Source organism: Anoplopoma fimbria, chromosome 12 (assembly GCF_027596085.1).
Source record: "Anoplopoma fimbria isolate UVic2021 breed Golden Eagle Sablefish chromosome 12, Afim_UVic_2022, whole genome shotgun sequence".
Classification (NCBI taxonomy): domain Eukaryota; kingdom Metazoa; phylum Chordata; class Actinopteri; order Perciformes; family Anoplopomatidae; genus Anoplopoma; species Anoplopoma fimbria.
In genome coordinates, this window is record NC_072460.1 from 15277518 (window position 1) to 15292276 (window position 14759).

The 14759-nt window shown below is 40.6% G+C and overlaps 1 protein-coding gene across 1 annotated transcript in view; it reads left to right on the plus strand.

Moving 5' to 3' along the window:
• Positions 1-14759, plus strand: part of LOC129099774 (nucleolar protein 4-like) — a 127336-nt gene that overhangs the window by 77422 nt on the left and 35155 nt on the right. The window contains 1 exon segment of the mRNA XM_054609144.1: positions 90-225. Within this exon segment, the coding sequence (XP_054465119.1) occupies positions 90-225 (136 nt within the window).

Genomic DNA, 14759 nt, shown 5'->3' on the forward strand with positions numbered 1-14759 from the left:
AGTTTTATTTGATGAAGTTCAGTCGTCTCTTTTGGCTTAATATGGAAATATGTGTAATCTAATGTTTGTGTTTCGTCTGTTCTGGTCAGGATGACGGTTCAGTGAGCAGCGAGGAGGAGGCAGAAATGAGCGAGCCCACATGGCTAGCAGCTGATTTGGGAGCAGCGTCTCCAGGAGAGAGGATGCGCCACAGTCCCCAGAACACACACAGCAAGGAGGACGACGGTAAGGTCCAGCAGGAAGTTAATGTGTATGGATATTTAGTCGTGTTGTTGATGGATTCCGGTCCAAATCTTAACATTTTAGTGCATTTTGTGTTATAATATGAATAGTGTCGCACCGTCTACTGGTTGATCCCTGGCTATTGCATTTTAATTTTCGTCAGCAACGAACCCCCAACTGCAGTTATTGTGATGCATGGCAGACTTAGCTTGCTAGATAATAATAATAATAATAATAATAAATAATAATAATAATCAATCCTTTATTATTAGATAGCCAGCTAGCCAAATTTCAGTAAGCGTGTTCAATACTTTTTCCCTGTGTCATTCCATTTTATTACACATAACTTAATTTCTGAACTTATTTGTTTGGTTTTCTTTGTATGTATGGATTACTTGGGTTGCTACCGACATCTGGTGAAAATGTCATGGCAATAGCACCTTTAGAAATATATTTACTGAGAAAAATGGTGACATGTTCAATACTTATTTTACCCGCTGTACACACACACACACACACACACACACACACACACACACACACACACACACACACACACACACACATTATTATTAATACTTCTCTTTTACTTTCCTCTCTGCTTCTTGCTGTCACACCACTCAGCTCTCTCTCTCTCTGCACTGAAAGGCATCCTGTGGTGAGGAGCGCTCACTTTGAAGGCAGCCGTATTGGTTCATAATGCTGCAAGGATACAGCAATTATCTGCTACTGTAACAAGTGGGCTGTGTGTATATTTGTGTGTATATGTGTGTGTGAGACATTGCCCATGCATATTTGAATGGTACTGCAATGCACTGTACCCAGTGCTGAGTGTGCATGTAGTTGTGTTTTTGTGAGCAAAGACATTATGGCAGTAGTGTAGTGAAAGATGTATTGAGTATACCTGCTCGATTTCAGTTTTTTAAGCACCCCTCCAGAAAAAGCTCAGTCTTTTCTAAATGGCTTGCAAAAAAAAATGTGATGCACCTCAAGCTGTGAGTAGTATATTCTAATAAACTTGCCAGTGACAAAGGACGGGGAGCAAATCTGATTTGCCTGTTGAATCACGTTTTTGTTCATTGCAGCCGGTCGGCTTGTTAGGCACTAACCACAGCGCGCCTGCTTACAAAGCACTAATCTTATAAATGAACGGTTAATGCTCCGTTAAAGAGGGTCAGCTATTGGTCAGAAAATAAAAATCCATCTCAGCATCCCTAGCTGCAACTAACGATTATTTACAATTTCAATGAATATGCTGATTATTTGCTCAATCAGTGCCCTTCTCAGCTTACCAGAGCCTGAAGTGCTGCTTTAAATGTCTTGTTTAGTAAGACCGGCATCCAAAGGTCCCAAAAATCTTGAGTTTTGAATGCAGAGAAAACAACATGGCATAAGTGCTGCCTTTATACAGTAAGTGACAGACTGGAGAAGAACTGAAAATCGGATCAATCGGGATGGAAAATTGCAAAATTAGTTGTTGTCTTTTTTAATGAAAAAGCCCCCAGTTACTAGTAAGAGGTATCAGGGGAATTTGGTCTTTCCAGAGAAGCTAAATATAATGACGGGTGCAAAAAACATATGAATGAGGTTCGGAAAGACCGGAGGGGGAAAGGGAGTGATGACGTATTGGGGGGAGGTTTGCTGGGGGGGAAGAAAAAAGCTTTTAAAAGAGATTGAAGGAAAGTAAGTGACATTAGAAGAGAAGGTTTGAGAGGATTGCATCATCGGAAAGTGGAGGGAGTGAGCTCAGTGTGTGTGTGAGGCTACAGTAGGTGGCAGAGTGTATAAGGCCTTGTCATTAAAAGGTCACTCTGTTCCCTACACCTCATATGGAAGCCAGAAGAGGGTTGTAGGCGTCCAAATGCCAACACTCAGAGGAGCTGAGAGGCCGAGTTGAAGTGCCTTTCCTGATCAATTAGACTCCAATCCAAGGAAACAGGCAGGCAGCAAAGCCTTCACTTATTCTCTAATGTAAAGGAGTGTTAGTAATGTATGAAACACTTGGGTTGTGTTGCTTGGCCAGATAGATGGATCTATCAGGAAAGGGGGGAACATTTTGGGTTCCCAGGGGTCTTAAAATGTGTTCGTGGATTTGTGAGAATTATAAAACAACGCTTTCTTTGTGTTTGTTTTTAAAATGAAAACATGTCCATGAAAGTAGCTCACACCCTAAGGAAAGCCTTGCCTCGTTTTTTCCCCTTGTGGTACTGTTACAAAGCATAACCTTTTTTAGGCATGTCTTCTTTTTAGTCGTATAATAGACCTCTATTCGTCGCTGAGTGCTTCACGTTCCGTGTTTTTTTTTCTACTCACTGTAAAATAAAAAAGAGTAACTTTTTACCCGACAAATTGGAAGAGGGCCGGGACAAATGCCACAAAGACCAACTGTCACATCGTGCAAGTGCAGAACAACAACTCCAATGAAGGAGAAATTAATAAACGTAGACTGTAGTCCATCTTCTTTCCCCATGTGCTTCAGCCTTCCCTTCATCCAGAGCAAGGACTCTACCTTGTGTGCCAACATTTTTACCTCTACAGATATTCTGCAACCAGATGCATCGAAAGCCTCTCATCTGAAGAAAAAAGTTTGCGCCTTATTGCCCTCCTGTGTTCTGCATTTATCAAAAAAAGGATTGCATTTATTCTACAACTGTCATATTTGTCATTTTCCAAATCTGTAATTTGCAAAAGAAAAGTCAAATATGCTGCAAATCATAATCATAATCACAACTTCTGCTGTTGCTATGACATATAATAAACCGTATAAAGTGCTGCGATTTTAAAGTAAAAGCTGAACTACTTTAAACTTTTCTCACCTTGTTCTTCCACTGCTGAAAGCCCACTAAACCCTTAGCGCTCTTGGGAACTTGCAGCCCCAGCAGCAGCTCTTTCCTCTGACAGCGAGGAGCTGCTTCGATTTTGAACAGATAGCCAAAGAGCTTGTGGTTGATATGACTCCCAGAGCTAATATCAGGTGGGTGTTTTCCCAACCAGCAAGCTGTCAGGGCATTTAACTGGAGTAGGCAGCTAATTTCAACAGAGCAGATGGTCCACACACACACACACACATGCCTATGTCCAGCTCAGAAGCAGCTACTGTAGTAAATCACATTTATGAGCTCCTGACCGCCACATCACTTTTCTTTTTCTCTGCTCCCATCAACTTAGCAGTGACGGTTGAAGCAAAAAGCTCTTATCGTGTGACTGGCAGTTTGAAAACTCAAGGCCAACAAACATTTTTGGTTGAAAGTTGCATAAAAGAGCTAGTGGCCACACAGTCTGATGAGCAGAAGATTACTGGACTTTCAAGGGAAATACGAGCAAGTAAACCAAATTAGAAATCTGATCCTGAACCAGGCAGAGATGATTCAGCTTAACATTTAACTTTCAAAAACTGTAGATTTTAATTTTTTTTTACATTGTGATTGATGAGGCCATTTTTATGACACCCTGGTTGTTTAGCATTACTGGGAAAACGATCCGAGCCCTGTTTCTTACTAAAAGCCTCTCCTCTGGAAGATATGTGGTTTTCATCCGACAGCACCAGCTAAAATGATGTGCTACTGGGAAACCAGTTCATTGCAGCAAGAATAACCTTGACTCGAGCTGTCACTCTGAATTTATTTCACAAATGCTATAGGATCCAACCTTGGACAGAGCTCATACTGGCCTGCAGGTGAGCCGGCTCTCTAGATCTGCTTGCCCTTGCAATAGACTCATTTCATGACACTGTTCTTTAGCTTTCTGAGAGGTGTGAGTGTGCACTCCACGCTTCTCCACATCACTCTGTCTAGCTCCGTCGAAGTGGCCCCTCCACCCCGCACCTCTTGTTCTGAAGAAAATGGGGAGTGATGGAGAGGGCTTGTCAGAAGATTGAGCTGACATTACAGATCCTCTCCACAGGGGATAAACTGAAGAGAGGGAGGAAAAATCAGAGTGGAGAGGGGAAGGGAAATTAAGAAAGGACGAGAGGGAGGACTAGAGGGAGGAAGGGTGACGTTGTCTAGGAAAGAGACAGAGGAGAGGAGAGAAGTGCATGGAAACGAGAACAGAATGGTGGGTGATAGAAAAGCCAAATGTATTGATCAGCCTACATACTGAGCTACTGATATTTCAGATGTTCCGGTAAAACTTCCCTCTTTCTAATGGAGGAGTTAAGAGGGAGATGAAAGGAGAAAAAGACGAGTGGGTCAAGTATATTACTGGATTCTTCCAGATATCTTTGCATGTCTCTAGTCTCCTACATTCACCTCCCTCCATCCGTCATTTAACAAGGTAGATTTCAACACATGTCTCCGTATTTTGAACATGTGAACAGATCACATACAGCTCACAAAAAATCTGTTTGTACAAACTTACTCAGAAATTCACTTTTTCCATCCTTTCATCCATGACCCCACTTAATATCCCTCCTCTTAGATGCACATCATTATCTTGGTCATATTTAGGATTCCTCTTATGTCATAGTATGTAAATGATGTCCCATTTACAGTACAATAAGCCGGATCATCTCTATTACAAAAAGAATGAATTAAATATGTGGGATTTGGAGGTATTATCTGGAATACGATGACATGCACACAGCTTATCCCAAATATAACCTTAACCGGGATCGTAGGTGTACACGGTATGAATGAATGAATGAATGGATGAATACACTCGGCACAAGAAAGGAACACTGTCACCTTGTGTTTTTTCTCCATATCTTTGATTGGGAGTGAAATGATCAAGAAAGAAAGGCAGGCATTTTATGAAGACAGGCGGGCTCATTGTGAGGTGTTCCTCAAGGCTCTGTTTTGGGGCCTTAGATTTTCTATCCACATCTTTTAACCAGCATTATTTTATAAATTCAGTATTCATTTTCATCACAGTGCATGTAATACGCAGCCAGTATGGATGTTTCATAGTGCCTGCTTACCATGTTTAACTGGTGACTCTCAGCAGAACGAGTTGTGGTTTATTGTAGTGATAGCAGCCGTGTCCTCGAAAAAGCCTCTAATTTTACTTTATAAAATTCAAATACATACCCATCTCTGTTTATTTACTGCGCCATAGCTTGTTCGTTTGGCCAACCCATGTCATCATGACAAATGTCATTTTTAGTCTTGGTCTGTTCGAAATGGAAGGTAATGGTAGCTGTATTACATTTATATAAGGTACTTTGAAAGTCACCAGTTGCCACTGCAGTACTGGTGGTATTACTAGATGCCAGAACATCATTGGATGATTTTATCCTATTGCCCACCTATAGTCGCCAAGATTTGTGGTATTGGTATCTCTACTCTTAAAACCTGTATTTGCGATGTATATTTTTCAATTTCATGAGCAGGGAGACGAAGTGTCAGAATAGAATTTCCAGAGACAGCCAAACATTGTTATATCTGGTAAACAGACAGGCAAACAATAGTGCAGATGGACAAGTAGGCAGCGGTCTGGCAGAGATGCTGTCAGGTGAACAGTCAGCCAAACAGCCGCAAATAAAGCCAGGCGGAAGTCAATAAGGGATGAGAGAGAGGGAGAGAGAGAGGGCAGAGTATACCTCCCTGTATGCATCACACTCCCCCCAGGGACAGAGCCACTACCACACACACACACACACACACACACACACACACACACACACACTAGAAAAGCTATACATCTAGAAATCTTCTTCAGCTACATATACACACACGTATGTATATACTGTGTGTATATACAGCATGTAAACACAGTAAACACACACACACGTATGTTGGTGCAGTAGGCCAGTGGTCCACATGGTCTAATGTGTTGTAGCGGCGCAGTAGAGGAAAGTAGGGCAATGGGAAACAAACGACAGGATGACTTTGATCCTCCTCTTCCCTTTCTCATCCTACCCCAACCCCCCTCACCTCTGCTACCCAAAGCCGAACGTGTGTGTGCGTGTGTTTGTTTGTGCGTGTGTGTGTGTGTGGGGGGTGATAGAGGAAAGGATGTGATGAAGAGGGGCAGCAAGGAGGGAGAGGGTCTGAACTGCCGGATGGATGGAGGAATAGAGGTCAAGCTGAATTAGAAAGGCAGGAAAAGATGCAGCGTTAAATTAAATCATCCTCTCTCACTGCATGTCAATAGTAAATGGATGGGGTAATTTAAGTAAAAGTCACAGTTTATTTGGTCAAAACAATACTATTCTTCCAGTTCAATGAATCCAAACCTTTTTTAGATTGTGATCACAACCTCTTGTCACCTGTTAAACATCATGTTTTGATGTTCCCTTCTCAGATAGTTTTATAGGATTAGCTTTTTGCAGGCATTAAGAAAAATGACAAAATTAAAAGTAAATATGTTGTTTTTTTCTTATTCTCGAACAGCTCCTCTGACAGATCATTGAATAACGTGATTGGCATTTCAATAGAAGCGGCTGCTGCACTTTGACACGTCTTGCCACTGGCACGAATGATTTAAAAAAAAATTCATTTTACAAATATATGTAGAGGCAAGCAGCCAAAATACAGCACCAACAACCTGATGCTGTAGTTATGTCTCTTCACATCAGTGTACATTTAAGAGTTAAAAATATGGCTCCCCCTTTTTGTGGGGTGTAATCCAAGCTTCTCATTTCCCTTGTTGACATAGACGGGCCGCCAGAGTGTGCTTTTAGTGTGTGTTGGTGCATGTGAGCATTCCCCACTGGCTAGCTCGCGGCCGGCGCTCTGCACTGCACTCATACGGTGGTTACGGCTGAAAAAACCCCCCCTGACCAACAACGTCGTGGAAGTGTAGCACCCAACCTCCAGTTCCCCTTCACTTAAACACCATTATTCTGTCAGCAGGTTTGCCATAGTTTGTACTGTTAGCACTGTTAGCTACAAGCCACATGTCAACACTCAAATCTCGTATCTTACACCTTTAATAAATCTGTAAGTGAAATCTCAATCTTTTTACTTTACATATTAGCTGTTCAGAATCTTGTAAGACAGTCTGATCTAAACGGACTAAAGTTGCATTACTGAAAGGTCTTTGTGAGTTTTTAAAAAAACACATTGAACAGAAAGAGACACACTAGTGCAGGACTCTTAGGATAAAAAATCTGTATGCCACTAACCTTTAAATTACAGCAGTGTGTATCATGAATATTTCCAATTTTAATGCCTGAAGCATCGTTTCTCAAGCAAATACACGTACATGTACACACACACGCGCGACTATAGGTCGTTGTGGTGTCAGCCAGTGGCCAACTTAATGGAAATACCATTAAAAATGCACAGAAGTATCAACATGTGACATTTCTCTCCCTAACAAAGCTGATCAGTGGCCCATAAATCAAAACAAAGTTTGTCTTCCAAGTATACAATTTTTATGAAATTACCAATAGCTTCCTGCAATCTTCCACATCCTGATAGAGCATGCTAGCATTCTCTTTAACCCTCCCTACCAGCGTTTGGTCCAGCCTCGGGTCTTGGGCTCATTCACATGAATGGACGTAGGAAAATAACTCTGGATTTGGCTATTTGTACATTTAAAAACTTGAGGGACTTAATGATTTGAACATGGGCTTTGCATGTGTGCAAACTGGGAAGTTGGTTTACTTAAAACTGCTGGGTTACAGATGTCTCTTTCCCAATGTAATTCAATGAGACAAAGGGACCTGGATGTTGTGATTCCACAGTTTGGCCTCTGTGTAATATTTGCTACAACCCTGACACTCTTCCTTGGGGTTTGTTTGTACCAATTGTATTTGGATGTTCTTATTTTTGCTGATATTGATATTATGCACATTCATTATTATTTGCATCTCTGCATGTGGAGCATTATGTTTTTACACAAGGCTACATCTCATTCAGATGCATATGAATGCCCACTGTATGTTTATATATGCTCTTAAGTCTCTCATTACATATGCAACTGTGCGTGTGTGTGTGTGTGTGTGTGTGTGTGTGTGTGTGTGTGTGTGTGTGTGTGTGTGTGTGTGTGTGTGTGTGTGTGTGTGTGTGTGTGTGTGTGTGTGTGTGTGTGTTGGTAAGGGGTCCTCTCCACTGAGTGGGGTACAGTAACTGCTTAATTATTTACAACCCCCCTCCAAGACTCAAACTAAAATAAGAAGCTATGCAATTAATATTACAAACCCACTATACTGCTCCTCAACAACTACACACACACACACACACACACACACACACACACACACACACACACACACACACACACACACACACACACACACACACACACAGGGAGTGAGGCTGGTAACTGGCCTAACAATTATTTTTGCTTACAGGAGTGAACACCAGCTGTGATTTAGCACAACCTGTTGACATATTTATATTGTCTTTATCGTGTGTGTGTGTGTTTACATGCACACACCTCTGCTCTTATGTCCTGGTATGTTTGTGCAGCGTGCATGTGTGTTGGTTCTCTTGTGTGTTTGTTTGTCCACACACCATGATGTGCAGTATCATTGTGTATCTTTCACATTCTCGTGTGTGTGTGTGTGTGTGTGTGTGTGTGTGTGTGTGTGTGTGTGTGTGTGTGTGTGTGTGTGTGTGTGTGTGTGTGTGTGTGTGTGTGTGTGTGTGTGTGTGTGTGTGTGTGTGTGTGTGTGTTCCTCTGGTAAGTGCAATTAGCCGGTCGACTAGGAGCAGAGTGCAGTAGCCTCCCGCCTGGCTGTAATGAGATCTGGAGCTGTGAGAGACTGAAACCTCTACAGCCTTTTACACAAGTGTCTGACTAAATTCGATAAGCTCTCGAATCAACACGGCCGCTGCCTTTTACTGCGTATCAGATGCTCACTGGTGTAGTGCAAGTATTCAGAAAAAAGTACGCCAGACTTTTTGGTCATCATCCAATTGGCTATAATGGAACTGGGAAGGATGGCAATGTCATGTTGTCGGTCTGACTTTGTCCTGACTGAACTTTCTCCAAAACAATTAGATGGATTGCCAAAAAACTTTGTACATGTATCGTATGGCTTTGGTGATTCCCAGACTTTTTCCTCTAGTGCTACCTTGAGATTGATGGTGAAATGTCTGGGTAATTATTTTATAAATTGAAATATAACTTTGTTAAAAAAAATCATGTCCACCACAGGATCAAATCTGATACTTTTGGTGTTCATTGAACTTTTCATCTAGTTCCACCATTAGGTCATTACTTTGGTTTAAATGTTTAAACTATTGACATTTCCGTCAGATGAACTAAAGTTAGAGGGTGAACATGGCAAATATTATTACTTAACAGCATGTTAATGGCCAGTGTGTAGCATTTTGGGTGGCCTATTAGCAGAAATGGAATATGATGTTCATAATTATTTTTTCGTCAGTGTACAATCACCTGAAATTACAAAATTATCAGTTTGTTTAATGGAAAAACAAAAATAGGGCAGCACATTAGATAAATATAAGCCGGATATAAGATGTAAACAAGCTTAAAAGTACACTAGAGTGTGTACTACATTTTACGCCCATGGGGAAGTTGGAGGCCTTGAGGGATTGTTGATAATAGACAGAGTAACGTGTTGTAGAAAGTAGGAGATTTATATGATTTGATTGGCTGCCAGAAGTTTACGTAAAAAATAAATCAGACTGTAAAAGAACAGGTGATAACATGTAAGCATGCATCAGAGGCATTTTTTCTGTGTGAATTGACAAATTTATAGAAATGTAATAGTATCTGCACCACAAGATGGTCAAATAAAATCGCTGAAGAATCGGTTTGTGTGGATTTCACTTTAAAATCCAACATGATTGGATTATTTTTTGTCCACTAGAGTGAACTGAGCTGAATGATGTGGCCCTCTCATCATTCCTTGTTTTTCCCTTTCACAGTGTCAGAATGTCACAGACCCAATGTCCTCCACTCTCCTCCCTTTTCCTGACAACCACCCCCATAGTCCCCCTCACCCAGTTCAACAAACCCTGAAGGGTTCAAGGTGTCCATGTGCATATGTGTGTGTTGGTGTGTTTGGGGGTGTTTTTAAGACCTTGGGAGTATCAGTGTGCGTTTTCTTATTGTTTTATGGTTGACAGGGTTGAGGAGGGCCAAAGGTTGGCTCCATAAAATATGTCCCAATCTGAAATTTGTACCCGTGGTTATCAGCTGGCCCCCTCCCCAAGAACATAAAGCATCGCACACACGCTCAAACATGCACACACATGAGCAGTGCCTTTGTAAGTCAGTGCTGTTACATAAAGAGACGGATACGCACCTGAGGGACTACCTCACTCTCCAGCAGGAAGACAGCTGTAGTTGGACCTAACCAACTTAGAGCTGATAACATGAGGAACAGAGAGAGATCAATGTTTGTCATGAGGGAAAATAATTCAATATGAGAGGAAATCTGCACCTTCAAGGACTCTAACAAGCACACATGTACACACAACTTGTTCAGTGGATACACTTAACTGCAGATAAGGAGTCATTGGGCTTCCATTAGGATGCAACTAACTAGGAACTTATGGCGCTTTCTAATGGGATGGGAATCATTTTTAGTGTTCACGTTCCTGAAAACATTACTATCCCATAGAATGTACACAAGAACAGGAACACGTTGTTTGACAACTGACCAAATTAAACGGGCCGATTACTTGATAAAAATAGTGGATTTCTTTAGGTTTAAGAATGGTGGGAAACATTTGTAAGTTCATAACTCAATAAGGTTCATAACATGCATATGGTTGTTTTTAGATATTGTAAGGCAGAAAAGTTACATTTACCTTTTTAAGGGAAAAAGTGGCATTTAATGTTGTCATTTCAGACAGCAGTCCAATGACAACTAATTTTCCTTCACTGATGATCACTGTCACTTAGCACAGCAATCCAGCACACAACATATCCACTGAATCAATCAGAGATGTGATGAGATACGGAGTTGTACACAGAGAATGATGATGGAGAAACAGCAGTGAACCAGGGGGTTACATAGAGAGAATGAGTGGTGAAAATAGAGGAGACAGGGTGGAGGTTAAAAGTGGTGGCTGGCCCTTGAGGTGCAAAAGATGAGACAGATGTTACAGAGAAGAAAGGGCTGATGGGTCTCTAACCCTCCGATCCAAACCACCCAGATGTTAAAGCTACAAATCACTGTGGCCCGCTGAACATCAACATCTTTCCCTCCATTCATCCATCCATCATAGTCCTTACCATCCTGAATGTATGCATCTGTTCTCCTCCTGTTTCCTCTCTATTCCCTTCTTTTGTTTCCGCCAAATCCATCCCTTTCTCTCCTCCTCCTCCTTCTCCGTCCGTTGATCCCTCCTTTCCTCAATCCTCCATATGAGCCGGAAGGGTTAACACACGCACGCACGCACGCACGCACGCACGCACGCACGCACGCACGCACGCACGCACGCACGCACGCACGCACACAACCTAAACCCATTCAGCCCTGAATATAATCATCATCATCTTCATTGCTATTCTACAGACACTCATCCACACACACACACACACACACACACACACACACACACACACACACACACACACACACACACGCACACACACAGATTTAAGGGGCTGATTTAAGCACTTCATCCTTTACACACTTGACGTACAATACAGACACACAAACATTTATACACACACTCAAACACGTACATGCAGATTTATAAAGGATTACCATCCGCACATGCTGCATTTTAGATACCGTAGCTACCCCTGTATCACACACACACACACGCACACACACACACACGCGCACACACACATACAAACCTCCTACACAGTTGTCATCTGTTGGTTTTAGCAGCATCAGTGGACAAATCCTTGTCTAACGATATTAGCTGTATCTAGACTCAAACATGTGTAACGCAGTGTGTTCTTTTTTTATAATATCTTTGAATGGATTTGGGGAATTTTGAAGTGGGGTTGTATGAAAAGCTTATCCATAGTCAGTGTATATACCGTACACTTAAACTGATTTTTAAGTGTCTAAAATACCTTTTGCTGCTGCCCCCGTTCAGCTGAACATGATTTGTTCCCATGCTTGTATGCTGACCGCCATATCCGGTAGAAAATACACTGACTATTAACAAGAACTTCATAAAACTACACTTGAATGTTGCAAATTACAGTTTGTCCAGCAGGAACTTCTCATCTCCCAAAAGCTATCTTTTCAAATTTGAAAAAGAGGATGAGAATCAATTTTTCTTGACCTTTTTGCGCTCCATTATCCACAGTAAAGCTTAGCCTCAGGGTTGTAAATCACTTTCCACAGGACGCAGAGAAACCCGTCTGTCAATCACGGAGAGGAAAGTGAACATGAGGGGATAACAGGTGTGTGCAATCAGAATCACCTCAGTGTGATGCTGTAGTTATTCAGACATCATGTCTGTATCAGTTTGTTTGTATCTAGGTGGTAATCTTCTTCCGAGATTCCTGCCATTAGATTCTCTTGTAAAGTGATGAACCTGAAAGTAATCTTAAAAGACAGCTGATTCCAATCCTCAAATTTAGCATCACATTTTGTGATCATTATTGTTTTTTAACTGTTGGTCTGACAGAACAAGTAATTTGCAGACTGTCAGAGATGGAGTTAATCAACAGATCAATCAATATTTTGAACACATTTAAGTTTGTTACTTCCAAGGATTAAATATTAGAATTTTCACTAGACTGAAGGGGCATCCAGAGGAAACATATACAAGTAGAAATAAATGAATATTTTCAACAAAATTAAACTGAGAGTAAAATTGAATTTAGTTGTGCATTCTCTGGAGGATTATAAGGCAGTAGTTGATCATCCGACTGCAGACAAAGATCCAATTTGAATTAAAATCTACAAAAAAAAAGAAATAATATGATTCTTATTAATAAACACATGATTATTTTTTTAATGAACCTCCTTTGGTGGGTCTTTCCAGTGATTAAATCAGAGCTGTTGTTACTTTCTCTTATTTGTGCATATGTTTATTGTCTCGCTGCTATCAGCTTCCTTTTCTTCCTTCTTCACACAGTTGGGTACACTTTTGTTTCGCAATACTAATTCTGATTTATTGTCACTGATGAATAGGGCTGAGACAAAAATAGATTGACAGAGGAATAGAGATTCTTATTTCCTAAGATTCTCAATTGATTCACAACTTCCAAAAATCTATAATTCTTTTTATATTTTAGCTTTTTATGTTATGATCTTTTGAAAAATAACACGATACCGGTATACAAAATACAACATATTTTTTAAAATTGTCAAGTTCTGAAAAATAAAAAGGCATCTCGTCTACAAATTTTTTTTATGTAACAGGGACCATTTACATTTTTGATTAACTTTAACTTGTTAATCTTGAAGTCACAGAGAACTGAGACATGCTAAAGCCTTTTTAGCAAAAAGTGTTATAATAATAAATATTATCCATTGCCTATGTGTTTTTACATTATTGCAATCAGTTGATTAAACGTTTTAAAATATAAAACATTACATTATACCCACTTTACTCTACTTTCATGCCATAACTTGCTACAATGCCTCTATTAGTGCACAGCAGACTGGAATAGATTCTGAAATTAGCACCCCTATGTTCTGAATCAAGAATTGATTTTCAATCAAGAATGGTGTTGAATCGTGAGATTCTGAAAGATTCACACCTCTACTGATGAATGAGAAAAAGTAATTGCACTTTTTTTGCTTGTCGAGCTTTCCATATCTGAAAGGAGAGAGAGAATGGAAGAGTGCAGTGTTATGGGCAGCTCGTCACCTTGCATAGAGCTTCAGTGTCATTTTCTGAATATAAGACAAGAAAACATTTGTATTATCTTCAACCTCTTTCTCTGCTTCTTTAATGCCTGGTTGTTGGTTCACAGCCAGATCTATACATATTTGGAAAAAGGAAGCGCAGGTCTTCAGTTCACTCGCTATTATCTCTCCCACACAGAGACCTGCTTGTAGGTCAGAATTTGAAGACATTGTTTAGTCCTGTCAAATATTTTAACACTTTCTGAAAACAACACAAAAGAATGGCCTGTCTATGACAAGCATACAAAGCTTTTCTTACTGTTGTGGGTGGCTACAGGTAACAATTATATTCGCTTTTTATTTTTTATTTTTTTTATATATATATATATATATATATATATATATATATATATACTGAATTGTCGTTTGGTTTAGAAAATGTCAAAAAATATAAACTACACTTACTACCCCTTTCCAGACATCTCACGGCCTTCCTCAGCAGAAGGAGTATGCTCAGCTGATTTAGAGTTTTGCAATCATTTTGGGATAAATCTACAGCTCTAAGGAAAAATGAACACATTACATGGGATCATAAGATAAAGGTTGAGAGTACAGACAGCAGTAACCAGGATAAACAGGAAGCATCCTGCTGTGGTTGTCTTTGCTTTGTTTTGGAGGATAAAATAAAGCATCACCAGGCTAGTTGCTATTTAACCTTGATCTGCAAACACACACACACACGCACACACACACACACATACAGGAGGAGGGTGGGCATCGTCTTTTATGAATGGCAGTCCTTGGACTTGTCTGTTGAAGGCGGTTAGGAAGGAAGTAACGGCACCCCATAACCTTGGTCCTGTGTGTGCGTGTGTGTGCGTGCATGTGTGTGTGTGTGTGTGTCTGG